Source organism: Ammodytes marinus (assembly GCF_949987685.1).
Source record: "Ammodytes marinus genome assembly, chromosome: 7".
Classification (NCBI taxonomy): domain Eukaryota; kingdom Metazoa; phylum Chordata; class Actinopteri; order Uranoscopiformes; family Ammodytidae; genus Ammodytes; species Ammodytes marinus.
Window position 1 is genome coordinate 21235327 of NC_137211.1, and position 26674 is coordinate 21262000.

The 26674-nt window shown below is 41.6% G+C and overlaps 1 protein-coding gene across 1 annotated transcript in view; it reads left to right on the top strand.

The window, feature by feature from the left end:
- cacna1fa (calcium channel, voltage-dependent, L type, alpha 1F subunit a) overlaps nt 1–26674 on the top strand; it is a 33565-nt gene that overhangs the window by 5750 nt on the left and 1141 nt on the right. Inside the window, exons 16-44 of the mRNA XM_080030727.1 lie at nt 20–92; nt 315–378; nt 481–538; nt 6110–6206; nt 6728–6857; nt 6978–7037; nt 7391–7497; nt 8390–8477; nt 8660–8767; nt 9326–9378; nt 9482–9628; nt 12524–12725; nt 13113–13271; nt 13373–13483; nt 13578–13661; nt 14731–14865; nt 15018–15083; nt 15272–15363; nt 15731–15890; nt 18536–18663; nt 18783–18879; nt 19307–19409; nt 19522–19623; nt 19788–19912; nt 20599–20930; nt 21021–21356; nt 21804–22168; nt 23589–23710; nt 26230–26562. Coding sequence (XP_079886853.1) covers nt 20–92; nt 315–378; nt 481–538; nt 6110–6206; nt 6728–6857; nt 6978–7037; nt 7391–7497; nt 8390–8477; nt 8660–8767; nt 9326–9378; nt 9482–9628; nt 12524–12725; nt 13113–13271; nt 13373–13483; nt 13578–13661; nt 14731–14865; nt 15018–15083; nt 15272–15363; nt 15731–15890; nt 18536–18663; nt 18783–18879; nt 19307–19409; nt 19522–19623; nt 19788–19912; nt 20599–20930; nt 21021–21356; nt 21804–22168; nt 23589–23710; nt 26230–26562 — 4037 coding nt within the window. The remainder of the gene's footprint in view (nt 1–19; nt 93–314; nt 379–480; nt 539–6109; nt 6207–6727; nt 6858–6977; nt 7038–7390; nt 7498–8389; nt 8478–8659; nt 8768–9325; nt 9379–9481; nt 9629–12523; nt 12726–13112; nt 13272–13372; nt 13484–13577; nt 13662–14730; nt 14866–15017; nt 15084–15271; nt 15364–15730; nt 15891–18535; nt 18664–18782; nt 18880–19306; nt 19410–19521; nt 19624–19787; nt 19913–20598; nt 20931–21020; nt 21357–21803; nt 22169–23588; nt 23711–26229; nt 26563–26674) is intronic.

The window sequence follows — 26674 nt, forward strand, 5'->3', positions numbered from 1 at the left end:
TCCTTAATTTTGTGATCAGACATTCTGCTCAATGTCTTCTTGGCTATCGCCGTGGACAACTTGGCAGGAGGCAGCGGCAAGAAAGAAGTGGAGTGAGTTTGACATGAGAAAAGACGATAGTGAACAGAGGATACAATTCTTTTTTTATTTGACTTAAAATTTTATTTTTTTTCTCAATAAAACAAAGACACATACACACAACACACTAACAACAACAAAAAACTGAGGAAAAAAGTAGTAGCACAGCAGCGGACACAATTCTAATTGACTCATCAAATGCAAACAATGCATATGCCTGTCTTTTCTGTTTTCAGAGAGAAGAAGGAAGAGGAAGAAGAGTGGGATGAGGATGAAGAAAAAGAGGAGGAAGACGCAGCGGTAGAGAATCTCTTTCTATATTTTTCCTGAACCATATTTCAATATTTTTTTAAGTTAAATTGCGAAACAACAAAAGCTGATCTATTGTCTCCTTTGTCACAGAACGAGGAGGATGACTGGCAGGAAAACGAAGAGCTGAGGGCCATCGAGGGACTGGAGGGTGAGTCTGATGCAGGAGAAACAGCGCACATGCTGATTATGCTGTAAAAAGATAGTTACGTATGTAACTACGGTTCTATGAATTCTGGATGACCGCGGTGCTTTAGCACTGGATGCTGCCATCTTGCGCATGCGCAGGTCGAGTAATATCCTGTCGAAGCCGTCGACAAGACAGCCGTCGCCACAGGATGAGGAGCAGCACCATTTACTCTGTAAGCCGCGCAAACGTACATGATGAAGACCATGTAGTCGCGGAGCAAATGTCCTGAAGGGGAACTCCCTTCAAGGCAGCCCATGATGAAACCATATTCCTGGTAGATTGGCACTTAACAGCCAAGGGCACAGGGAGCCCCTGTGCTTTACACCGTGTTCCAAATTATTATGCAATTCAATTGGATTGAAGTGTCATAAACATTTAATGTTTTGTTTTTCAATTAAACTCATGTATGATATTGTGTCTCAGGACGCCTTGGATCATTGAAATCAATCTCATACACCTGTGATAATTAGTTTGCCATGTGAGCCCAATCAAAGGAAATCTACTTAATAAGGACGTTCCACATTATTAAGCAGGCCACATATTTCAAGCAATATGTGAAAGAAAAAGGATATCTCTGCTGCCGAAAAGCGTCAAATAGTGCAATACCTTGGACAAGGTATGAAAATATTAAGGTGCCAACACACTGCGGCGGTTGGCCGCGCGAATCGCAGGTTCCGCGCCGCGTGATCATTTTGGCTCATTTGTGTCCGCCGCCGCCCGACCAGAGTAGCCTTCTCCTACTCTGGGGATATGCTGGCACTGGTGCTAACTGGTGCTGAGAGCACCAGTCTGCTGTGCTGATGGTGCTTTACCCAAGCTAACTGGTGCTAACTTGGTTCATAAAGCAAAACTGATAGCTGTACACAGCAGGCAACAGACACAGAGGCTATTCACAGAACTTATGGGAGCAAACTGTGACTATTATGTTTTCATCCATCTTAATTTCCTCTGTCAGTCGTCCCGAAGCGAGTGACGTCGGGAGGAGCTCAACGCTGATTGGCTATCGCGGCGCGGCCGGCGGCGAAAAGTTCAATATTTTCAACTTCTGCGGCGGCCGCGCCGCCCCTGGCCGCGCCGCCCCTGGCCGCGCCGCCCCTGGCCGCGCCGCCCCTGGCCGCGCCGCGTGAACCGCTCGCCGCCGGCCGCCGATTCGCGCGGCGGCGCTCGAAATACATTGACTTTCTATGTAAACTCGCCGCGCGGCGATGTGCAGTGTGTTGGCACCTTTAGATATTTCACTGAAACTTAAGCGTGATCATCGCACTGTGAAGAGTTTTGTGGCTGATTCAGAGCACAGACGGGTTCGTGCAGATAAAGGCATAATGAGGAAGATTTCTGCCAGACAAAGTCATCGGATTAGGAGAGCAGCTGCTAAAATGCCATTATAAAGCAGCAGACAGGTATTTGAAGCCGCTGGTGCCGCTGGAGTCCCGCGAACCTCAAGGTGCAGGATCCTCCAGAGGTTTGCAGTTGTGAATAAACCTATTATTCGGCGACCCCTAAACAATGCTCACAAGCAGAAACGGTTGCACTAGGCTCAGAAATACATGAAGACTAATCAGTAAACTAACAGTCTTGTTTACTGATGAGTGCTGTGCAGCCCTGGATGGTCCAGATGGATGGAGTAGTGGATCGTTGGTGAATGGCCACAATGTCCCAACAAGGCTGCGACGTCAGCAAGTAGGCGGCGGAGTCATGTTTTGGGACGGAATCATGGGGAGAGAGCTGGTAGGCCCCTTTAGGGTCCCTGACGGTGTGAAAATGACCTCGGCAAAGTATGTTGAGTTTCTGACTGACCACTTTCTTCCATGGTACAAAAAGAAGAACCGTGCCTTCCGTAGTAAAATCATCTTCATGAATGACAATGCACCATCTCATGCAGCAAAGAATACCTCTATGTCATTGGCTGCTATGGGCATAAAAGGAGAGAACCTCATGGTGTGGCCCCCATCTTCCCCTGACCTCAACCCTATTGAGAACCTTTGGAGCATCCTCAAGCAAAAGATCTATGAGGTTGGGAGGCAGTTCACATCAAAACAGCAGTTATGGGAGGCTATTCTGGCATCCTGCAAAGATATTCAAGCAGAAACTCTCCAAAAACTCACAAGTTCAATGGATGCAAGAATTGTGAAGGTGATATCAAAGAGGGGGTCCCATGTTGACATGTAACTTGGCCTGTTAAGATGTTTTTGATTGAAATAGCTTTTGATTTCACTAGATATGACCTCCACGTTCTGCAAATTCAACAAATGCCAATATTTAGTTCTTTACAACCTATAAAATGTTTTGAAACTCTGTTGTGCATAATAACTTGGAACGGTGCATTTTGAGTTTTTGATTTAAAAAAAAAATACTGTTATCATTGGGAGGTTTGTTCAATAAAATTTGAATCATACTCTAACGGTTGATGACTTGAAAATTATACTGACTATCGTTCTGATAATTTGGAACGCACTGTATATGCACTCAAGACAACATTCACAATCCAGTGGGAGAATCTCTGTTTGGACAGGGCAGCATCCTTCCTGCAGCCCCCCTACAGACAAAGAGGTTATCTGTCTTACGCAAGCTGGTTGTCGCCCCAAGCGCCCGCACCGGGCACAGCCCGTCTGACATTCTTAAAGCAGCCAACTCAGTTAATTGGTTTACATGATGGGGAGACAATCGTTTAGGTAGGAAGGATATATTTGGCCAGAGCACCACTCCTGACCCATCTTGAATGCCAGTGCAACATGCCTGGCTCACTGACCAGGCATGGAGTTTCCGACCCGTTTTGCAGTCGCAATGGCAAGGAGGAATGCCGTTTTCATAGACAGCCACGTCAGGTCTGCCTGACTCAGCGGCTCAAATGGGGGTAGACATAAGGACCTCAGGACTACTTGCAAGTCCCATGATGGTGCCCTCAGGGGTCGTGGTGGTTGAAGCCTCTGGGCTCCCTTAAGAAACTGCCTGACTAGGTAGTGGTAACCTACCGTCTGGTTATCTACCCTCGCATGTGCTGCCGAGATCACGGCCACATAAACGCGCAGGGTTTCTCCTGTTGTCCAACACAGACTGTAGATAGCGTAGCAAGTCTCTGGGACTCCGCCCTGTGCCATGCACCACTGTGAAAACAACTTCCACCTGTTTGCATAGAGCAATCTAGTGGACAGTGCCCTTGAACTAAAAATGGTAAGGACCACTGACTGTCCGCAAGACGTCGGGCCACAAGCACAGCCGCAGGCGCCCCGGATTCGGGTGCCATATGTGTCCGCCTACCTGAGACAGAAGGTCCTGTCTCTCTGGAAGGCACCAAGGCTCTCCGTTGAGGAGTTTTAGTAACACTGGGAACCATGGCCTTCCTGGCCAATGAAGAGCCACCAAAACTAGGCTGTGACAGTAAAAGGGGAATTGGAGGAAATGCATAAAGCAGGCTGTCTGGCCAAGCATGAGCCAGAGCATCCTGCCCACGTAAGGAGCCTTTGCGTAACCCGCAGGCTCTGCTTCTATCTGGTGCCCCCCTGGTGGTTGACATGGTAGACTTTGGAGGTGTTGTCTGTCCGGACGAGAACATGCTGGTTCCTCAGAACTGGAAGTAAGTGCCTGAGTGCTAAGACCACTGCAAAGAGTTCCAGCACATTAATATGCTCCAGTCTCTGCTGGGAATCCCACTGGCCTCTGACAGTCCTGCCCTGCCATACTGAGCCCCAGCTGGAAAGGGAGGAGTCTGTCTCTACCAACTCCCGCCAGGAGGCTATCCTCCCTATGGGCGACCCCGCAATCAGGTATGACAACTGCCCAAAAAAAATACAGTCCCTAGTGGACGAAGTCAAAATCGAGGCACCAACCCTTGGGTTACAAGGCTACAAAGCAACGAGCTAATAGGGTATACAACAAGCAATTTTGTCCTGCTAGTCCGCTACCGCTAGAAGACAGAAGGAACAGATCCTCTGGTGACTTCCGGAATATATATGTAATGGAGGACTGTATGCTTGTTGGTTAGGAGTTGGTAACCACTGTGGTGCATCGGTAGGAATGCAAGGGAACGAGGATTATCTCTTCACGGATGTATTGAACAGTTTGCAAGCACGTGTATAGCGTATGTGTGGTAAGTGTGTGGTTCTGAAACAGAAACATAAAATAATACAATCAGTCTAAATAATATACATTATTATCATCAACAGAATTTAAATGCTCTGCCATATATTATGTACAGATTAACCAATATGCACTAATTCCTAGGTTAACCTAATGTTAACACAATTACAGTAAATCCGAAATAATAAATAAAACGGCTCCAATAAGTTCTATGACACTTAACAGTAAACATATGCATCAACATTAACACATATAAAATACTGGCCATAACGTACACGGTAAACTCAAATTACTGCTCTCACATTAAACAATCCAGAGCATGCAGACAAATTACAATATACTTAATACAATATGAATTTGCAACCATGTAAATAATACTCACAGTTCTATGGACTCACACATAACCATTGATGCCGAAAATATTGTCAGCAAACACACTTAAACTGTATATTTCTCTATTAACTACAAACAGCACTCTTCAACAGCCTCTCTCTCCGTCTCATATGTCTGTTACTTTCGAACTAACGTTTCCCGCCGTAACATTCTAAAGGCCAGGACACACCGGTCCGACTACCGGCCGTCGCCCGAAAATGGAGCCTGCCAAATCAGGCAGCTCCAGTCTGCCCATCAAAAAAGTGCCAAGAACACACCGAGCCGACTACTGACTTTCCGTACGCTATGCGCTTGCGCGGGACGTAATGTCTCCGTAACAGCAGGCGGCGCTAATCTGTATTGTGGCCCCAAAAAATACGGAAGCCGGAAATGATGGGACAGCTCTCTAGACCATAAACATAGATATAAATACGTATTTATATCTATGGACCATAAAGAGCACCATTTTTAGCAGAGAGTGTCACTGTCGAACATGGTGTTGAGCAGTCAAAAAGGGTTGATGCATGTGAGTACTCGCTGAACGAAACAAACAAACACATTATCGGTACTCTAATGCTGCTAGTGCTACCCGCCTCACTTCCGGGCTTCACTGATTCGCTAGCCCTCCACCAATCAAATTGCTCCGACTGAAAGACTGCCCGGCGCTGTAAACAAGCCCGACGACATCTACAACGGCCGACGTCACCGAACACACCAAACATATTTGTGTCCCAGCCCCCTCCAGACTCTCCGACCATGTACGATGGCCGATTATCTGGCCGGTGTGTCCTGGCCTTTAGGAGACTCGAATCTGCCTGGCAACCGGATGCGCTTTCTGATTGGCTGATGGGAGTTACTGGGTGGATTAATAATTTTGGATACCCGAACTGACCGTCCTTCTTTACAATATAGATATTATTGGGTCACCCAGGTGTCACAGGTGACTTTGTTGGTATTATAACTCAACCTGCGCATGCGCAAGATGGAAGCATCCAGTGCTAAAGCACCGCCTCTGGCGGTCAGTAAGAATGAAATAGAACCGCCCCTAATGCTATTCTGTATTTGCTCTTTATTTTATCGCAGGAGTTGCTCCATTAAAGCCTGAGTTCTCAGGGCCCAAAGAGAAGATCGTCCCAATCCCTGATGGAAGCTCCTTCTTCATTCTCGGAAAGAAAAACTGGTAATTAAAGATCATACATGAACTAAATAAACCTTAGCTATGCTACTATACTAAAGTAGTAATCTTTATTTACCCCTTATTAAAAAAAGTATGCTTTAAAGGTGGAGTTAGCGATTCTGGAGAATGCTTGTTGTCAAAATCTTTTTGTCAAAATCAGTGAATATCTCCTCGCGATCGGCTACCTGTCTGTACTGTGTGTGCATTGCAAAGAAATCTGGTGTTAATTCACAGCCTAGGCTCTGTAAACAAATTTGTAAACAAAGGGTCCGTCAACCAAGGTGGGGCACCATAGCTAGCACCATGCCCGTTTACAGAGCCTAGGCTGTGTATTAGAACTGGATTTATTTTTCTTCAACACACACACAGGATGGACAGGTAGCTGATAGTGAGTAGGAATTCCATAATGTTGACCAAAAGTGATTTTGACAACAAGCATTCTCCAGAATCGCTGACTCCACCTTAAACACAGAAACATTGTGAAAAAAAGGGTTTGTCTTTATAATTTTCCTTCCTTTTCTTAGTTTGCGAGTTGCCTGCCACAACCTCATCCATCACCCTTATTTCACCAACTTCATTCTCATCTTCATCATCGCCAGCAGTATTTCCCTGGCTGCTGAGGACCCAATCAAATCCCACTCATTCAGGAACATAGTAAGAACCGACCACATCAGAACCCTGTGATCTTTTAGTCCAAGTCCATCTGCTCATCATTACCTGCACGATAAACCAGATGGAATAATAATACTTGTTGCTAATCTCTCTCATCCTCAGGCACTGGGCTATGCCGATTACGTTTTCACTTCAGTTTTCACTGTGGAGATTGTACTAAAGGTAAAGGGACTGACAGATTTGCTTTTAATTTCTTCAACACTATTATATGGTATATGGACTGCACTTATATAGCACCTTTTCCAAAGCACTTTACATAATTTGTCTCATTCACCAGTTAACAAACTCAAACACACACCGATTGCAGCAGCTTCCACTCAGGGTGCAAGCTAACCATCAGGAGCAATTTGTGGTTCAGTGTCCTGCTCAGGGACACTTCGACATGTGGCCAGGAGGCGGGGGATTGAACCGCCAACCCTGCAATCCAGTGGGCTACCGCTATACCTGCTTAGCCTGTCGCCCATATACTTTGTAACTTTTTATCTTTGTTTCTTCTCTTCCTGGACCGTGTGTAGATGACAGTCTACGGAGCTTTCCTGCACCCTGGCGCCTTCTGTAGAAACGCTTTCAACCTTCTGGACCTGCTGGTTGTCAGCGTGTCTCTCGCGTCTTTCTTTTTACAGTGAGTAGTATAAGATACCTGTCACAAACTGCACACAGTTGTCGTCTGACAGAAAAAATCAGAAGCAGTGTCTTATATTAGGCTTGAGAGTGGAGGTTAACACTTAGTATGGAGTACGGTTGCAAAGGAGTGGAACATTTTCGGTAAATTTACAGAAACTTTCCACGGGAACTTTCGCTCGGGAATATTGGGAATATTCAAAATTGGGAATTATAGGAATTAACTAAATGGCGGTAATTTAAATGATATGTTTCATATCCAAACATTTAAAATATTACTCATCTGTCTAACCTCACCCATTTAATAAATTAAGTAAAATGCCCCCCCAAGTGATGGAGGAATGCATAGTGCATGTAGGGGGCGTGGCCTCAGTACCCCTGCAGTAAGATGTGTGCATGAAATCTGGTTGTTTTAGTCAAGGTTATGCTAAAATATATTTTACCCAACTATATTTAAAATCACTCTGTGTAAGCCTCTGTAAACCTGGTCTAGTAAAAATCAATATATGATATCAAGTTGGGTGTCTCAATAAGCTTTTAAAAAAATCTGATTTGAAATTAAATGTTCATAAATATTATAAAACTTAGTTGAAAAAACTGCTTTTACTGTCAAGAACGTTTGCCAGGACTGACATAACATAAAGGATTTAGTGAACTTGGGTTGCTTTAAATTTAGTAAATTCCTGTTTATTCCCAAAATTCCTTTAATTCCCGTAAATCCCCGTTAATTTCCATGGAAAGTTTCCAACTTTGAAGATTCCTTGAATTTTGCAACCCTATGGAGTCAATAGAAATTATTTAGTTTTACCAGTGTAGTCATTTAACTTTATACTCTGTATTTCCCAGCCCTATCTGCCCTATTTGTAAAAATATGCTTACATTGTTGCCCTCAGTTCAAGTGCAATTTCTGTGGTCAAGATTCTCCGAGTGCTGCGAGTGCTCAGGCCCCTTCGAGCCATCAACAGAGCCAAGGGACTCAAGGTCAACAGTTTCCTTTTACTTTTTTTTGTTAACATTATATATAAATTAAGTTAGTATTAATTGCAGGTGTTGCTATTTTTGTATTCAGTCAGTGTATATTTGGTTTGTATATGTACTGTATATCAAGTATAGTTTGTTGCTTTGTAAACCTAACACATCTTTTGTGGTTTGTGTGTTCACAGAACGTGGTGCAGTGTGTGTTTGTGGCTATCAAGACCATCGGCAACATCCTAGTCGTCACAACACTCCTTCAGTTCATGTTTGCCTGTATTGGAGTGCAGCTCTTCAAGGTATGGGTTCATGCCTCCAGCCTTTTGAATACCACTTTGAGGCACACCTCTCAGTATTGCATTGTACAGTACAACACTGCCATTAAAGGTGTAGTAGTCAGCTTTTGTGGATAACGCCTCACGATCAGCTTACCTGTAAGCAGTTTGTGTGCTCTGAAAAGAAAATCTGGTGTTATACACGGCCTATGCTCAGTCAACTGGTATGTAAAGTAGGTAGCATCATGCCCGTTTACAGAGCCTTGGCTGTGTATTAACACTGGATTTTATTTCAACGCATACACAGAGTGGAAAGGTAGCGGATCGTGAGGAGATATTTACCTTTTTTGACAAAAGTGATTTTGGCAGCAAGCTTTCTCTAGAATCGCTGACTCCACTTCAAATATGACCTCAATTATAAACAAAGAAGTAAATATACACATTTCAAACGATGTCACCAAAAACTGAACATGAGGAGCTTTGTAAAGATAGATGTCATATTATGGCATTCTGTGTTAGATTGTACAACTGAGCCTAATAAAATGTCCACGTCTCGTAACTTTCCTGTGTTTAATGTTACAGGGCCGATTTTATAGCTGCACTGACGAAGCCAAAAACACTCCTGATGAGTGCAAGTCAGTTCTCCTTTCTTAATGTCTCTATACACAGTGTACATAACTTGATAGTGTCTTATCATGCTGTCCCTGCCATATAACATTTGTATTTTATTCATTTTAGGGGAACGTTTGTGGTCTTTAAAGATGGTGATATGAACCACCCGATGGTGAAGGATAGGGTTTGGGAAAACAGTGATTTCAACTTTGACAATGTGCTGCAGGGCATGCTGGCTTTATTCACTGTGTCAACATTTGAAGGCTGGCCACAGTGAGTAGTAACTAAACACTTTGTTTTTAATGAAAAGGATAAGGCTGTGATTACTTAATCTTATATTCTGTTTACAAATCCCATGAAATGATCAAAACCAAGAATGTGTTAGTATGTCTTGTACTTTGAATTCCTTCGCCTATCTCATATTATACTGAAGATGTACATCAGTAATATATCAGTGATTCTTGAGAAGTGGGACAAAACAGGGTGCAATGTTGAAAAAATACAAACCCTATGTTTCGGCAAATTAAATTACATGTATGTATCCAACATATACTAAGCTACTGAGCTAAGCTTTGACACAACCTCCCAGCTTTTGTTTTTTTTACCGTCATTGGCCTATCACCACCGTCAGATGTCAACTCCGTCAGATTTCCTGTCTGACGGTGTTGACATATTTAACGTTTCTTAAACATAACAAATGGAATTTATCTAGTAGCCATTTGGTTTTTTGGTTGATGTTAGGTGCTAGTATGAACTAGGGGAGAACGGGGTAAGTAGGCACACTTTTTACTCTAGTGAGAATTGCTTATCACCTAAACATCTTTCAATAGTCATTCCTATATTAAATTGAAGCTTAAGGTGTTGGCTTGAAATGTGTACCCCTCACTTTTTCTATCGTATTGTAATAAAGAAGAAATTAATCATCAAAGACACCTTTACACATTGTGACAACCAACCCCATCAAGGGGTCGGTTGTCAAACACTATGGGGTTGTTTGTCACAATGTAATCTTAACCCATTGATGACGGCTGCTGCGCGATGCCACATTGACTCTCCTGCCTGATGCTGCGTCGCGCAGCATTATTACTTTATCTAATTTTCATGGCATTCCCAGCATAGAATGCACTGTCATTGGTTCAAATACACATGAGGTGGGTTTTGTTGATTTTTTTAAGACCACGTGACCACCCAAAAGTTGTGTGGTTTGTCGAAAATCATGTCAATCAAAAAAATAAAAAAATAAAACAAAATAATAAAAAAAATACGCCAGCTATGTCGGCGACAGAACAGTTAGTGGCGTTTGGTGCTCAGAATCAAGGTCTACTATAGACTACTGATGAAAATCACACAACACATTGCATCTATTTATTAACAATATTTAATAATTTTCTAATTCATCTAATTTTGACGATTTTTAGAAATATTTGTTGGTTTGTAAGCGCTAAGGGAGCATGTTTAAATAAAACCTGTGAACCTTAACTTTTAAATGTATTTTATTTCATGTTTCTATGTGCTACACAGGCTTAGATATTAAGGTTTTGGTAGACTTGACAATTCGTACTATTTTTTCAGAAAACCCTCAGGCATTAAGGACACGCATCCTAGATTGCCATAGTCATCAATGGGTTAATGGGAATAATCTTAAAAAGAAGGCAAGAAAGTAGAACTAAATTTGAAAGTTTAATTGCATTGTCAAGTTGACAAATAGGCCTACATAACGTTCTGTAGCCTTGGCAGCTGGTCTAGTTTGGGATGCACTGGGTTGTTTTTATTTTGTTGCCCTTTTTTCTTTTGCTTGCTAGCTGCCTTTTCCTGCTCTATTCTTTCCATCTCTGGGGTGTCAGTGAGGATACAGCTTGACAATTTATTTCGTTATTGGGTTCCTTTTCTGGCTGCAGCCTTGAGATAACATGTGACAACCAACCCCCCAAAAAATTTGACGACCAACCCCAACTTGAATTTCTTGCTAGCATCAAGGCCAACAACCATCTGACAACTAATTAGCTTGCTAACCACAATCTAAACTATAGTTTACCCTTTACACTTTGTACGGGTAACAAGTGTTTTGTTATAAACCCATTGTGTAAAAGCCTAGAAGAAAAATACTGAGGAGCTAAATATTTTCAATTTGACATGAAAAACACAAACAGTCCTCTCACCTCAAATTCAGCAGTCTAACTCCAAGGAAGACTATGTAGGTGACCTTTGATCCCAATTCTGGATATTTACATATCAAAATTTCACAGACAGCGCCTTCTGGTTCCGAGATATAACGATTGTGACAACCAACCCGTGTGACAAATTACCCCGTTCTCCCCTACTTCAAGGAAATAAAATTATCAAAAAATTTCAAATAACTTCTTCAGAAATTGTAAGTCGGTGTTGACGTGTCATGGTTGTGACGCAGGACTTTAAAGATTTGGATTGTAAAATATTCTAAAACTACAACACTTATCAGAGTCTGTCTGACTCTAATGTACTCTGCAGAGGTAGAATTTGACAAGAGGTCCTTCAAAGTGACAGCTGCCCCTTATTTCGCCTGATTTTATAAAATTTTACATAATGAAATGTCTGACGGTGTTGACTTACAGTAAAGTGGTCCCACCACTTAAAATCCTTATAAAACATGAATGTGTTGTACTGTTTTTATTGATATGAGAGATTATTTAGTGTTGCTTTTTATGAAAAAAGCTATTTTTAATCATTAAAGTACATTTTTAATAGGTTTTATTGCATATGAAAGATTGAAATAGTTTTAGTTTTAAACATAACAGCAGTTACATATGGAAGACAGCCTTTTGTCCCAGTTCTCAAGAATCACTGATATAGTAAAAAAAAAAAAAGATATTCCCGGAAAGAGCCAGGCACCGTAGGTTTGAATAGTCTTTTTGTTGTGGACTATTTTCAGCTGCGGATTAACACTAATTTTTGGTACTATATGTGAGATCCACTCAAAATAAACTACAATGCCCATGTTCATAATAATGCATATCGTAATTAAGGAACAAGTTACTTATTTGTGGCTCATGGTTGGTTTGAATAGCTTTTTTGCTTTTGTTTTTTTCATGTGATATATTTGACAACAAGAAAAAAATAACTTTAACTTTATATTATTTAAGTCAGTCTGATAGAAAAATGTGTTCTCACCATGTGTTTTTGTGCATAAAGGCTCCTTTACCGGGCTGTGGATGCCAACGCCATAAACCGAGGGCCCATTTACAACTACCGGGTGGAAATCTCCGTCTTTTTCATCATTTACATCATCATCATCGCCTTCTTCATGATGAACATCTTTGTGGGTTTTGTCATTATCACATTTCGAGAGCAAGGGGAGCTGGAATTCAAAAACTGTGAACTCAACAAAAATCAAGTCAGTTTTTTCCCTAAACGTAATATTATACCAACTTAACCTAACTTAAAGGTGCTATGAGGAACTTTGAATTTTTCTGAAACAGAAATTTTTTCTCAGATCATCTCATAAATTATATGTTACAGCAAGCGAGATCATCAGTGAAAAGAATGCTATTTTTATATACAGGTAGTTATTATTAATAACTTTGTCAAGGTACACTCACCCAGGAACTACAGCTGGCAGCTTGGTCCAAAGGGGCTGCTAAAATGAACCCAAACGGAAAGTTCCTCGTAGCCACTTTAACTTAACTTTATATATTATTTAAAGATTATATTCTTAAAACATTATAATCATTATTTATGTGAATAATGTTGAATAACGCTCTCTTCTTCTCTCCCTGTCCAGCGCCAGTGTGTGTACTACACACTGAAAGCACAACCCATAAAGATTTACATTCCTAAAAATCCGTCTCAGCTCAAATTTTGGAAAATTATCAACTCTAGCCAGTTTGAATACATCATGTTTGCACTGATTCTGGGAAACACCCTCACACTGGCTGTTCAGGTATTAGTTCATCAGATTCTTTCTCATCAGATAAAGAAATATCAACCAATTGTTTCAGTCTGTGTGTGATGTGACGCAGTGTGTCGCTGCTTCCCTCGCAGCATTACGAGCAGTCCAAAACCTTCACTGGCATCATGGATCTCCTCAACCTGATCTTCACTGCGGTTTTCACTGTAGAGATGATTATCAAGTTATTGGCTCTGCGGGCTCATGTGAGGTTTCTCTCTTTTACCTTTGAAAATACCATTTATGACAGCCGTAAGTGTCGCTTTTTGACTGTCTATTTGCTCATTCTACTCTTTGCAGCACTACTTTATTGATCCCTGGAATTCATTTGACGCTCTGATTGTCGTGGGGAGCGTGTTGGATATTGCTGTCTCTGAATTAAGTGTAAGTTTGTTCACACACACAAAAAATACTACCTCATTTTCCTCCATGGCTCTTTTCAATGGAGCCCCTTAACGCACAAAAAATGTACTATAAATTCCAATGTGACACTCTTGACACACACAGCCACCATATAAAAGAGATCTCAACTAAGCTTCCCAAGAAATGTCACGCATTTAAATTCTTGGGGCTCTTCCACATAGAAATAGGATTGTCATCAGCCTGAAATCCCACAAGATGATAACTTGTTAACAAAATACCACATGTAGGGACTTTCAGGGCCCCATACTCTCCTGCTATGAAAAAAAAAATCAATTAGGGAACTTAAAAAAACTTGTTTCTTTTGAACAAATTACACAAATGTTATAAAATTCCAGCATGCTGGGAATGTAGATTTTCTGTTTTCCAAAAAGTACTACTACAGAATTAAACTCTGTAAAACCAGTGAGTTTGATTGAAAAAATATCTGAAGCCGGGAACTCAATATCAAAGGTTTACAGTGAAAAATTTGAAGTTCGGTTACCTTTCCGTCTCCTCTAGGCAAAAGGGGAAAAAATACTATTGCCACAATGTCATCAATAATAAAATTTAAGCAATGACAACTTTACCATTAGCAACAACAATTTTTCCACAATACTTATAATTTTACTTAACAGTAAAGATTTTGAAAAAGAGCCCTTTGGAATTGAAGCAGTATAGCTTCCATTAACGACACTGAGGTCAGGTCCTACACATGGTGGATATTTGAAGGTTGATTCCACTATTATTGTTTTTAAGTTGTATTCCCAGCAGTGTTGAGATAAATATTTCAGAAACCATTATTGAATCGTTTACCAAATAGATAAAATCCAAATAATCATGCATAGAAATATTTCCTCGACTGACAGTTTACTCTGATCCTGATTACCTTTTAATATTCTCTTTTTCTGACTGAAACCGGCAGGGAAGCGCCAACCATGGTGGCGAGGTGAGAGCCCAACACAGCCACTGCACAACATGTGTCTTTGGATTCAGCTCTGTGACATATACTGTATATCTAATCACCTTGTTTTTGTCTCAACACATATTTTAGGGCGGTGGTAAAGGAGAGAGTGGCAAAGTGTCCATCACGTTCTTCCGTTTATTCCGAGTCTTGAGGTTGGTGAAACTGCTCAGCAAAGGAGAAGGCATTCGAACCCTCCTTTGGACATTCGTCAAGTCGCTTCAGGTCTGTACTTTGTGATTTTTCACTTAACGCAATGGGTAGACTACAATATGTTGTCATGGCACTTATGTATAAACTCCTCTACTGTTCGATTAGATTTTTATTTTTATTTTTTTCGCGAATTGTGATCGTGCTCTTGACTTTTCTCTGCTCAGGCCCTCCCTTACGTTGGCGCGCTCATTGCCATGATCTTTTTCATCTATGCTGTGATTGGCATGCAGGTGAGTCCCTCTTAATGGTTTACTTTTGCCCAACTAAAATGAATCAATTAACTAATTTGTGACAATCAAAAGTGAATCAACCATATAAGACAATCAGCCCCTACTTCGCAACGTTTTTTCTTATCGGTTGTATTGATCCTCTGGTTGCAGGTGTTTGTTCTTTACCATGTGCACTGTTCTCCTTTCAGACATTTGGGAAAATTGCCATTGATGAAGAAACCCAAATCAACAGAAACTGCAACTTTCAGACTTTTTTCATGGCATGCCTGGTGCTTTTCAGGTAGGCCATTTTAGCCAGAAAGAAACCAATACTAAGAATGTTGTCAAAGATCTTACAACACCTCAAACCTCACCTGCATTTCTGCTGTTTGCTATGACACATTATTTCATCTTTCCAAATAACCAACCAAATGATTTAATTCTCCTCCTTTAAAACAAGATTTAAGGGGGTGCAAGTGGTGTAGTGGTTAGGGCAGACCGCGGGTTCCAAACCGGCCAGTGGTCGTTCTGTGCATGTCATTCCACTCTCTGCCCCATTTCATCTCTGTCTAGTGAAAAGCATTACAAAAACAATGAATAAAAACAAGATTTAAAGTGTGTAGATAAAAGTCAAATGAAAAGGCGGCCCTGTCTGTGTGTCCCTGTAGGTGTGCTACTGGAGAGCAGTGGCAGGAGATTATGTTGGCAGCGCTGCCCGGGAGACTCTGTGACCCAGAGTCCGACACTGAGCCTGGGGAAGAGTACAGCTGCGGCAGCAACTTATCCTACATCTACTTCATCAGCTTCTTCATGCTCTGTGCTTACCTGGTGAGCCAAGCCCAGGAGGATTAAGGATCCTTGGTGTCTGTTTTATTTTTTTAATCACCACTCCCTACGTAGATTATTTGTAGTGTAACACTTCCCCTCCTTTGATACAACTCAATACAATCTCCTGACTCTCTGAATTGAATTTAGCTATAATTAATTCAGACTTGTGTTTTACAGGCTGTCAGGTCAATTGGGATCAAAGTTAGACGCAATAAGCTTGCTAGGGATAGTATTACACCCCCCCCCCCCCCCCCCCCCCCGTCTTCTCCAATTCCCAGCTCGTCAGAGAACTCCCACATCGGAGTATTTTGTTAATCCAGACAGCGACAGCCAAAGTCACAAAATCTTCATTTAAAAGGGTGCAAACATTTTGGTGACATTTCAACGACCTCTTTGCTATTTTTAAGACTTTAAACGAAGGTGGCTTTCCTCTTAGAAAATTAAGGGAAAATACTGTACATTGTTGCCTATCACAGATTGCCTGCTTTAAATCAACATCCATCTAATAATAAAGTGTTCTTCTTTATGGTGCCACATCAATTTTAAAAAGTTGGTTTCAACAAGAAAAAGATTCATTGTTTCCTTATTTTGAAAAGCTCAATATACTTTAAATGTCACTGATGACAACCATTGACATTCCAGTTTAGATCATATTCTAAATCTAAGCTCTGACTCAGAGTTTTGCATTCCTATCTGTGGTTTCTCTTGTGGACAGCTGACATCAGTCTGTGTGTGTGGTCTTTGACTATCTCCAGAGACCCCTCCCCCTGCTGGCTAAAATAGACCCGGACCACTTTTTCCAGAAGTGCATGGATTGATACAGTCATATGAAAAAGTTTGGGAACCCCTCTCAGCCGGCATTATAATTGACTCTGCTTTCACAAAAAAAATATAAAAGTGGTATGTCTTTAATTTACCAGGAACAGCTAAGTACTGGGATGTTTTCCAAACAAAGATTTTTTTGAAAAGCAGTATTTGGTTGTATGAAATAAAATAAAATGGGAAAAACTGGCTGTGCAAAAATGTGGGTACCCTTGTGGTTTTGTTGATTTTAATGCCTGTAACAGCATGTAAAACTGATGACTTTAAACACAAAGTTGGTTGGATTATGTTGTTAAGCCTTGAACCTCATAGAAATGTCTGTTTAATCATGAGAAAATGTATTTTAGGTGCCTAAATGCAAGTTGCACTTCTCTTTGACTCTCTGCTGAAGTGAGACAGAATGGGATCATCAAAACAGCTCCCAAAAGATCTGAAAAACAAAGATTGTTCATTGTCATGGTTTAGGGGAAGGCTACAAGAAGCTTTCCCAAAGGTTTCAATTGTCAATTTCGACTGTAGGGAACGTTGTCAGGAAATGGAAGGACACAGGCACAGTGGCAGTTAAACCCAGGCATGGCAGACCAAGAAAAAAACAGGAGCGGCATAGGTGGAGGATTGTGAGAATGGTTGCACACAACCCACAGATCACCTCCAAAGACCTGCAAGAACATCTGGCTGCAGATTGTGTATCTGTACATCGTTCAACAATTCAGCGCAATTTGCACCAAAACATCTGCTTTTATAAAGACCAAATAACTTAATTTTTGTCTCATCAGTCCAAAGCATTTTCTTCCAATATGAATCTGGCTTGTCTAAATGAGCTTTTGCATACTCCATGCAACTGTATCTGTGGCGTGGGTGCAGAAAGGGCTTCCTTCTCATCACCTGGCCATACAGATGTTTTGGTGCAAATTGCACTGATTTGTTGAACGATGTACAGATACACAATCTGCAGCCAGATGTTCTTGCAGGTCTTTGGAGGTGATCTGTGGGTTGTGTGCAACCATTCTCACAATCCGCCGCATATGCCGCTCTTGTACTTTTCTTGGTCTGCTAGACCTGGGTTTAACTGCAACTGTGCCTGTGTCCTTCCATTCCCTGACAACGTTCCTTACAGTAGAAATTGACAATTGAAACCTTTGGGAAAGCTTCTTGTAGCCTTCCCCTAAACCATGATAATGGATAATCTTTGTTTTTAAGATCTTTTGGGAGCAGTTTTGATGATCCCATTCTGTCTCACTTCAGCAGAGAGTCAAAGAGAAGTGCAACTTGCATTTAGGCACCTAAAATACATTTTCTCATGATTAAACAGACATTTCTGAGGTTCAAGGCTTAACAACATAATCCAACCAACGTTGTGTTTAAATTCATCAGTTTTACATGCTGTTACAGGCATTAAAATCAACAAAACCACAAGGGTACCCATATTTTTGCACAGCCAGTTTTTCACATTTTATTTTATTTCATACAACCAAATACTGCTTTTCAAAAAATCTTTGTTTGGAAAACATCCCAGTACTTAACTGTTCCTGGTAAATTAAAGACATACCACTTTTATATTTTTTTTGTGAAAGCAGAGTCAATTATAATGCCGGCTGAGAGGGGTTCCCAAACTTTTTCATATGATTGTATGTATACATACCATTGGGAAAGACAGCTCTGATAAACCGCAAGCAAAACAATTACACACTAATAGATATTGTTCATTTCCAAAAACAGTAATCTATTCTGACTACTTCAGTCGCCTAAATACTGTTTATTTTGTTATCAAATGTTGTTGTCAAATCACAAGTAGTTATGTTTCTGTCCTTTTCTTTATTAAGATTATCAACTTGTTCATTGCTGTCATCATGGACAACTTTGAGTACCTGACACGTGACTGGACCGTGCTGGGTACCCACCACCTTGACGAGTTCAAGAGAGTTTGGTCTGAATACGATCCAGAGGCTACGTAAGTCTCATTTCTCTTTTGGATACTTCTGCTGAGCTCCTCTGTTCATTTCCACAATCTTCTTTATCAGGGAGTTAATGCCATTAATGCGTTGCTTTGTGTTCTTCTGCCCCTTGCAGAGGTCGTATTAAGCACATTGATGTCGTTACAATGCTGCGGAGGATTCAGCCACCTCTTGGTTTTGGAAAACTGTGTCCTCATCGCGTTGCTTGCAAGGTAAGTTTAGGTTTTTTATGAGTTAAGTTTAGATTGTGTTGTGTTTAACTTGTGTATTTAACATCAACCTGCCATAGGGACTAAAAATGGAAATTTGCCACTGGCTACAACCTTGCATATTGACATGTAAATGTTCATCAAAATGCACTCCCCCTGTTTTAAATAAATGCATTTGAATCTGATTTTGTTTATGTAAAACATGCGAGAAAAAAAAGAAATAAAATTGGACAGAAAGATTAAAAAAATTAACAAGTCAACCCTAATTGAGTGCTTCACGCTTGATACTGGGATTATGATAGATAGATAGATAGATAGATAGATAGATAGATAGATAGATAGATAGATAGATAGATAGATAGATAGATAGATAGATAGATAGATAGATAGATAGATAGATTCATTCTGCCTCTTCTTCTGGTCCTCTCAGAGACTGGTTGATATGAACGTCCCACTGCACAGCGATGGTACGGTGACCTTCAGTGCCACTCTGTTTGCTCTGGTGCGAACCTCACTAAAGATAAAGACTGAAGGTAAGACCTCTTACACGGACAGAAAGACATGCATGCTAAATGTACTTGTTTGAGACTAGTTACTGTAGTAGGCTGCTTCGCTTAAAGGATTTGTTGCTTTTGCCTCCCTCAGGCGCCATCGACCAGCAGAATGAAGAACTGAAGATCATCATTAAGAAACTCTGGAAGCGCACCAAGCCCAAGCTCATTGATGAAGTCATTCCTCCCCCTAGAGGTGCTACACAAATTTACATGATAAATTAATTGTAAAAACAGAAATCCCTAAAAATATTGAAATTAAATGTTTTGTCCTACACAGCCCCTCAGTTGTCTGTGAAAGTAACATGCCCACTTTGGAAAATATTTTTCATCACTTACCATTCATTTTTTCCTTCTCAGGGGATGAGGTGACTTGTGGGAAGTTTTATGCCAGCTTCTTGATTCAGGACTACTTTAAAAAGTTCCGCAAGAGAAAAGAGAGGGAGAGGAAATCCAAAAGGAAGGACAAGGCTGCTTCCCTGCAGGTGACTAAAATTGCGCTTTTCATTGTAAAGATTCCTATCCAGACATATTTGATGCAATGCAATAGTACTGAGCAGATAGTTCAATTACCCTGTTAAAAAATCTATTACTTTCACCACATCAACCAATACAGAATCTATGAATATGCAAATAGTACTGCAAAAGTCCAAAAGTTTAATTCCAACTTCCCAAACCACATTTGTGTAATTGAAGTAAATTTCCATTCTCATACATACATGCTAAACTTAGATTCAAGGAGAAATAGGTGTAAAATCTGCCTTGTAGCATCAAACTAACATATATCATTTTGCACAGTGATGCTGAAACATCCAAATCAAGAAACAAATGGGCTAAACAAATGTTTGTGTTTTGTGCCTTTAACTATGTTGCTCCATTATGGATATTTGCTAGACACAATTGGATTGCATAATGTACAACCTTTACAAGAAGCACGTGTGTGTGTGTGTGTGTGTGTGTGTGTGTGTGTGTGTGTGTGTGTGTGTGTGTGTGTGTGTGTGTGTGTGTGTGTGTGTGTGTGTGTGTGTGTGTGTGTGTGTGTGTGTGTGTGTGTGTGTGTGTGTGTGTGTGTGTGTGTGTGTGTGTGTGTGTGTGTGTGTGTGTGTGTGTGTGTGTGTGTGTGTGTGTGTGTGTGTGTGTGTGTGTGTGTGTGTGTGTGTGTGTGTACCAGGCCGGGCTGCGGACGCTGCAGGACCTGGCTCCAGAGATGCGTCTGGCGATGGCCTACGACCTGGAGGATGAGGAGGGTGTTGAAGGAGAGATGACGGGCGATGAAACATTCAGTGAAGCGGGAACGTCAGTGAACAACACGCCCATGCCGCCCATAGACATGCTGGTAGATCAGACAAGCGTGTTCATAGAACCGGAGCCCAGGGCAGAAGTAGAGGAGGTGATCACAGAGCAAGTGATGGGTATGGAGGAGCACCAGAGACCGGGATCAGAGCTCGCAGGCGTCACTGTTGTCACGGAACAGCCGGTGAAGTCTGACCCCCTGCCCATCAGGTGTGTTTCTCATAGTGCTGTGATTTTATTTTTTCTAAATTTTGTAGTGATTTTTTTCTTTCCTTAACTGCTTTTTTCTCACCTGTTCAGGATGGACTCCATCAATGAGTTGCTGCCGCCTCCTACTCCTCAGCCAGAGATAGCTGGTGGAGGGGAGGTTGCAGTGGTGGAACAAGTTGCAGTGGCAGTTGTTGAAGAACCAGTTGCAATCGTAGAACCAGTTGCAATCGTGGAACCAGTTGCAATCGTGGAACCAGTTGCAATCGTGGAACCAGTTGCAATCGTGGAACCAGTTGTGGAAACTGTTGCAGTTGCAGAACCCGTTGCAGTTGCAGAACCCGTTGCAGTGGCTACAACCGTAGAAGCTGAGCAGGTTTATAGCGGGGAAGTGGAAGCCCAAACCACAAATCTAGCATGGCAAGAAACGTAAGACAACACATCATTTTTTATCAATGAATAACATGACTTGTTTTCTTTCTTGCAAATGAGAGTTAGATGAAAAGATTGATGCCACTTTGATCTCTGTCCATTAAATATGAAGCTGGAGCCAGCGATCATTTTTACACTTCTGTTTTTCTTCTTTTTTTTACAGCTTAAACAAACAAGATAATGCATGTTTACTAGCATTCTTTAGAGGTGCTGGTAGTGGTAGGAGGAAACTTTAATCATTTAAAATAGCCTGGCTAGATTTTTCCCTCTGTGTTCAGCCTTTATGCTATGCTAGGCTAACTGTTTCCTGGTTCCTGCTTTATATGTTGATGGACAGGCATGAGAGCTGTGTTGATATTCTCATAAAACTCTCCGCTGGAAAGCAAATACCTCCTTAATTTAAATTATTAATCCATGCTAAAACTCTTGTTATGTATCGTATAGGTACACGTATCCAGAACCTGTTTCTCTTGTACCAACTGAGACAGGGCAGACCATAGAAAACGGCAACAGCATTGCAGAGATTCCCTATGCCACTCCCAACGGCAATGGCTACATTGGCAATGGTTATAACGGCACCAGCATGAATGGAGGGAGTATTGCCGAAAGCCCCACTCCCTACGCCACAAATGGATATAATGGGAGCGAATATGATGGCAACGGCAGTGTCTACAGCAACAACGGTAATGGAAGTATATGCATTGACAATGGCAGCACTGTCGGCACTTACAATGGGAACGGCTACGCTGGGAGTGAGAACGGAGGCCAACAGTTTGTCAGGAGACGGCTACTTCCTTCCTTACCGAGAGGTGAGAAACAGACATTTTCTTTTCTTTTTCTCCTTTATCCTTTATCAGGGAAAATGTTGCTCATTTAAATGTACACTGCACATGTATGTACAGAAAATGTATCTGAAACTTCAAAGTCATTTGTCCAAGAAAAACACCAAAAAATTGTATGATTCCAGGTTTTCAAATAAATATGGAAGCCTAGAGCTGCCACAATCACAAAGCTCATTTCCACTGATGACGTATAATATTATAGGCCGTTGTCTGAAGATCACAAGATAATCATCACAACAAAAGGTTGTTTCTTCTTATGTGAATTATCTTTAGCCTGGTCCAACCAGACCATCTTACTTCATTTCATTTGTACAGATTACAGAAGGTCTGGAACTGCTCTATTGGCAAACGTTCACTCACTTGGAGGCAGGTGTCTATTGAAGTTTAAAACTATTGGATCTGCCCAGTGCCACTCTGGATCAGCCAACCAATCGCATAATGCTTGGTCGTGACGTATGTCATGAGCCGGCTTCTGGCGGTGCGTTCCAGTTGTACTGGGAACTCGGAAATTTCAGACTTCACTACATATTGTAGTCTATGGATCTACCGGTATCTGGCAACGGTAACTTGCTAGAGCCTAACGTTTAGTTATTTGGATGAGAAAGGTTGTAGGCGTCCATACTTTCGCGAGCAGATGCACTGGAACACAGACAGGTTGGAACTCGGAACTACCAAGTCGGAAATCTCCGAGTTCCGAGTATAAAGGAACGCAGCATTCAACTGAAACTGGCGCGCAACTTCAACGTCATCGTTCTCAGCCACTCGCTCTGTTCGCTGATTGGACCGCCAAAAGTCTGGCTGGAGAAGGAATCCATGAATATACCGCAGCCCCAGACTGACTACTGTAGTGAAATAAAAATTGAGCGGAAGTAGGTAGGCGGGCGGTGCCAGGCTAAATTATCTCGGGATAATGAGTGAATTATCTTGTGATCATGAATTAATGGCACCTAATAGGCCTATTTTATGTAATGAGTGAAACAATCACTTTGTTATCCCCTTATCAGAAGATAACAGAATATAAAAAATACATATTAGCCTTGCAGCTCTTGGCTTCCATATAATTATGAAAATGTTATACTTTTCCTTGGTTTGTTTTATAATCACTTGAATGTTGTGTTTTAGTGTTAACCTTGAAACCTTGGCCTGTAGGATATTCTGATGAAGACTTGCTCAGAAATTTTCGCAAATCACATAGGCCTTCTGTATGCATGGGATTGTAGTCATGGCATTTAATTTCCACAAGCAAGGGGTTCATAGTGATGACTAATGTTTGCCCTGAGGCCCCCTAGTGGACTTATTCAGCCATGCAAATGCTGAATTCCTTCACACCAGGTTACAGTCATGCATCCTTGCTAGTTCCTTGACAATTCCCTGCTTATTGTTACAGGTCGCACGCCTTCCTTCAACCTCAGCTGTCTGAAGCCACAGACTAGCCTGGACCTCCCCGTCCAAAGGAACTACCGCGGGAGCCCATCCCCCGCACCATCAGCACCCCGATCCCGTCTACAGGTAGAACAATGGCACACACACACACACACACTCCCATAAATGTTAGATTTAGATTTCAAGTACTTTATTAATCCCAAAGGGGCAATTCATGTTTATAGTCCTTCCCATCCATATACAGTAGGCCTATATAAATAAATACATACAGTGACACATTACAGAAATCAAACATCAAAATCAACAACATCAACATGCTAGTGATAACAAGGGCACTGATCAATGCTTTGCGTTTAGTAGCCTAATAGCTGAGGGCATGAAGGGATTGGCATAATGATTGGTTTTCCGTGCATCTACATATAATGCAGGTCTAGCGCAGTTTCCTTCCTGTTTTTAATGAATTTCTTATTTTGGGGTATGGATGGGTGGGAGGGGGTATTGTTTTTGCATGTATGCATATCTCTGGGAGGGGGTTGGGCGAGGGGGAGGGGGTTTGTATTAAGCACTTTGTGTTACATTTGATTGTATGAAAAGTGCTATATAAATAAAGTTTGATTGATTGATTGATTGATTGATTGATTGATTGATTGATTGATTGATTGATTGATTGATTGATTGATAACGGCATTGGCAACTAAGACATCGCTTGAAAGTGCATTGACGTGTGATATTTTTTCAGCTTTCTGGACCACTCTTCCAGAGAGAGCTGAGGCCTTGTAACTGTACTCCAGTGATATTTGAGCAGACCTTAACAATGTTATTAAGACATTTTTCCCAAACAACCCATTAAATCTAGCCTGGAAATCCAGACCCTGATATCTTGAACGATAGAGGGTCTGGCCACAATCAATAGTAATTTCCATCTCAAGGGGCGGCTCCTACTCGTGCATTTCAAATGCCACTGCACGCAGTTGGATAGCACTACAACCAATCAGAGCGATGCACAAGGTGACATAAGCCCCGTTAGTTTAGCGAACAGCTGTTAAACTGTTAAATTAAACGTTTGCCATGGTCGGTCGGCAAAACAGAACATTCCACTTACTTGCTAATGAAATATTTGAGTGCCGTCTTCCAAATCGTAAAGGGTCGAGGCCAAAGCAGTCTCAAACTCACACAACATATCCGCAGCCATCTTTGATGTTTACTATCACGGCTTCGACGTCGCATGCACGTCACTGTCGTCATCCGATTACGTCCTCCCCAGAGTACCATACAAAGGGCTCTGGCGCGCCCATATTAGATAGAACCAATTGAAACGTGAGCCCAGATTTCTGGTCTTTTTGAAAAAGCTTCAACGGAGAGTTTCCAGACCAACAGGCGCAGCAAATTTCATTTGCCAGCGCCTAGTGGCAGGTCTGGGAATGCCAGGCTACATTGAATCAGCACATAAAATTAAAACGTATAGAGCAGGGGTCTCCAACAGGTCGATCGCGAGCTACCGGTAGCTCGCGGGCGGGTTTTCAGTAGCTCGCCTGATAGGTTGACCGACTTGTAAAAAAAAAAAAAAAAAAAAAATTTTTTTTTTTTTTTTTTTTAGAAGTTAAAAATCTGATCAAGGTAAATGCACCTCTTCCCATGGTCAAAACTTTGCAATTTGCGGTAAATAAATGTTCACATGTGTCTCAAAGCGTTTCTCTATCAGCTGGTGTGTGTGCTGCTCTGCGGCTCTGCATGCGGCCATGCATAACTACGGCATGCACTGTCTTTGACCTTTGCATAAATGTATTTAATCATTTCAAGGGGAAAAGACATTGTATTTAGTTATTGGTAAAACAGCCTGCTATAGTAGCCATACAAGATTTATTTTCTGAATTTCAATGCTGCTTTATTTTTACATTTTAAATTGGGAAATACATGTTCCAAAACGACCAATAACCTCTGTATTTAAAAAGAAATCAAGCAAGTAGGCTAATAATAACCATTAATGAATTATAGCCTATCGCATCACAGTAGGCCTAATTGTCCACAATAATCTCACAACAGCCCCTATCTAAAAAGGAACTTTAAAAATGTACAACTGTAAGGTCAGTTGTCTGTTTTATTCAAATAAGCAGTTGTTTATTTCTGTAGTGCGTATTGGCATCTTTGCGCAAAATACCCCCAAAATTTTCGGCGCGCCGCGTTGCGCCGCGCCTCCTCCACACCTGGGTGGTGACCACCTTGACTAAGACATTTCCTGGGGAAACACTGTTGCGTCACAATAACAAGTGTAATACAGACATTGATGTCAATTTTCACTGATATGTGGCCCACAAAAAGTGTAAAGTAATGTGTTCTTGGACCTTTGATGGGAAATGATTTATGATAAGCATTGGGTATTGCAATTTCACACATGTACAAACAGAAGCTTAATTCATTTGATGTGTGCTATGTAAATAAATATAAGCGATTTCATACAAGTAGCTCTTGGCCACTTTAATTTTTTCAAAGTAGCTCTCAGTTGAAAAAAGGTTGGAGACCCCTGGTATAGAGACTCTAGATAAAAGTTTCATAAAAGTTACTTAAATTTGTTTTGCAGACAAGAGTTTATCTTCCTTAGCTAATACATTCTTTGCTGTCCCCACGTTCTTGCTCTCTTGCATCAGACCCAGCACAGCCTGGACTCCCGGCGGAGCAGCGTCTCCTCCATGTCCTCCGCCTCCTGGGCCAACTCTGCAGCAGCCGGCGCGACTCCCGTCCCGGGAATGATCGCCCCCTCGGGACGCAGGGGCAAGCTGATCTACACCCCCATGATCCTGGTGGACGAAGCCACCGGCGCAAGCCAGCCCATGTGGACTGACGGCTCTGCCAGCCTCCCCGCCACAGGCAGGGGGCCAGGCTGGTACCCTGGACAGAGCAGGACCCTCGCCAGCGTGAGGATGCCACCTGTCAACCAGGGCCTGATGGATAGAGGCAGTGCAAACAGTCTGGTCGAGTCGGTGAGTTATGTTTTGGATATCAGAAGGTTATAGCAGCCTCCAGCATACATAACTTATTTTTTTTTTCCAACATTGTATTTATTGATTTTTAACATTTTGCACATACAAAGTC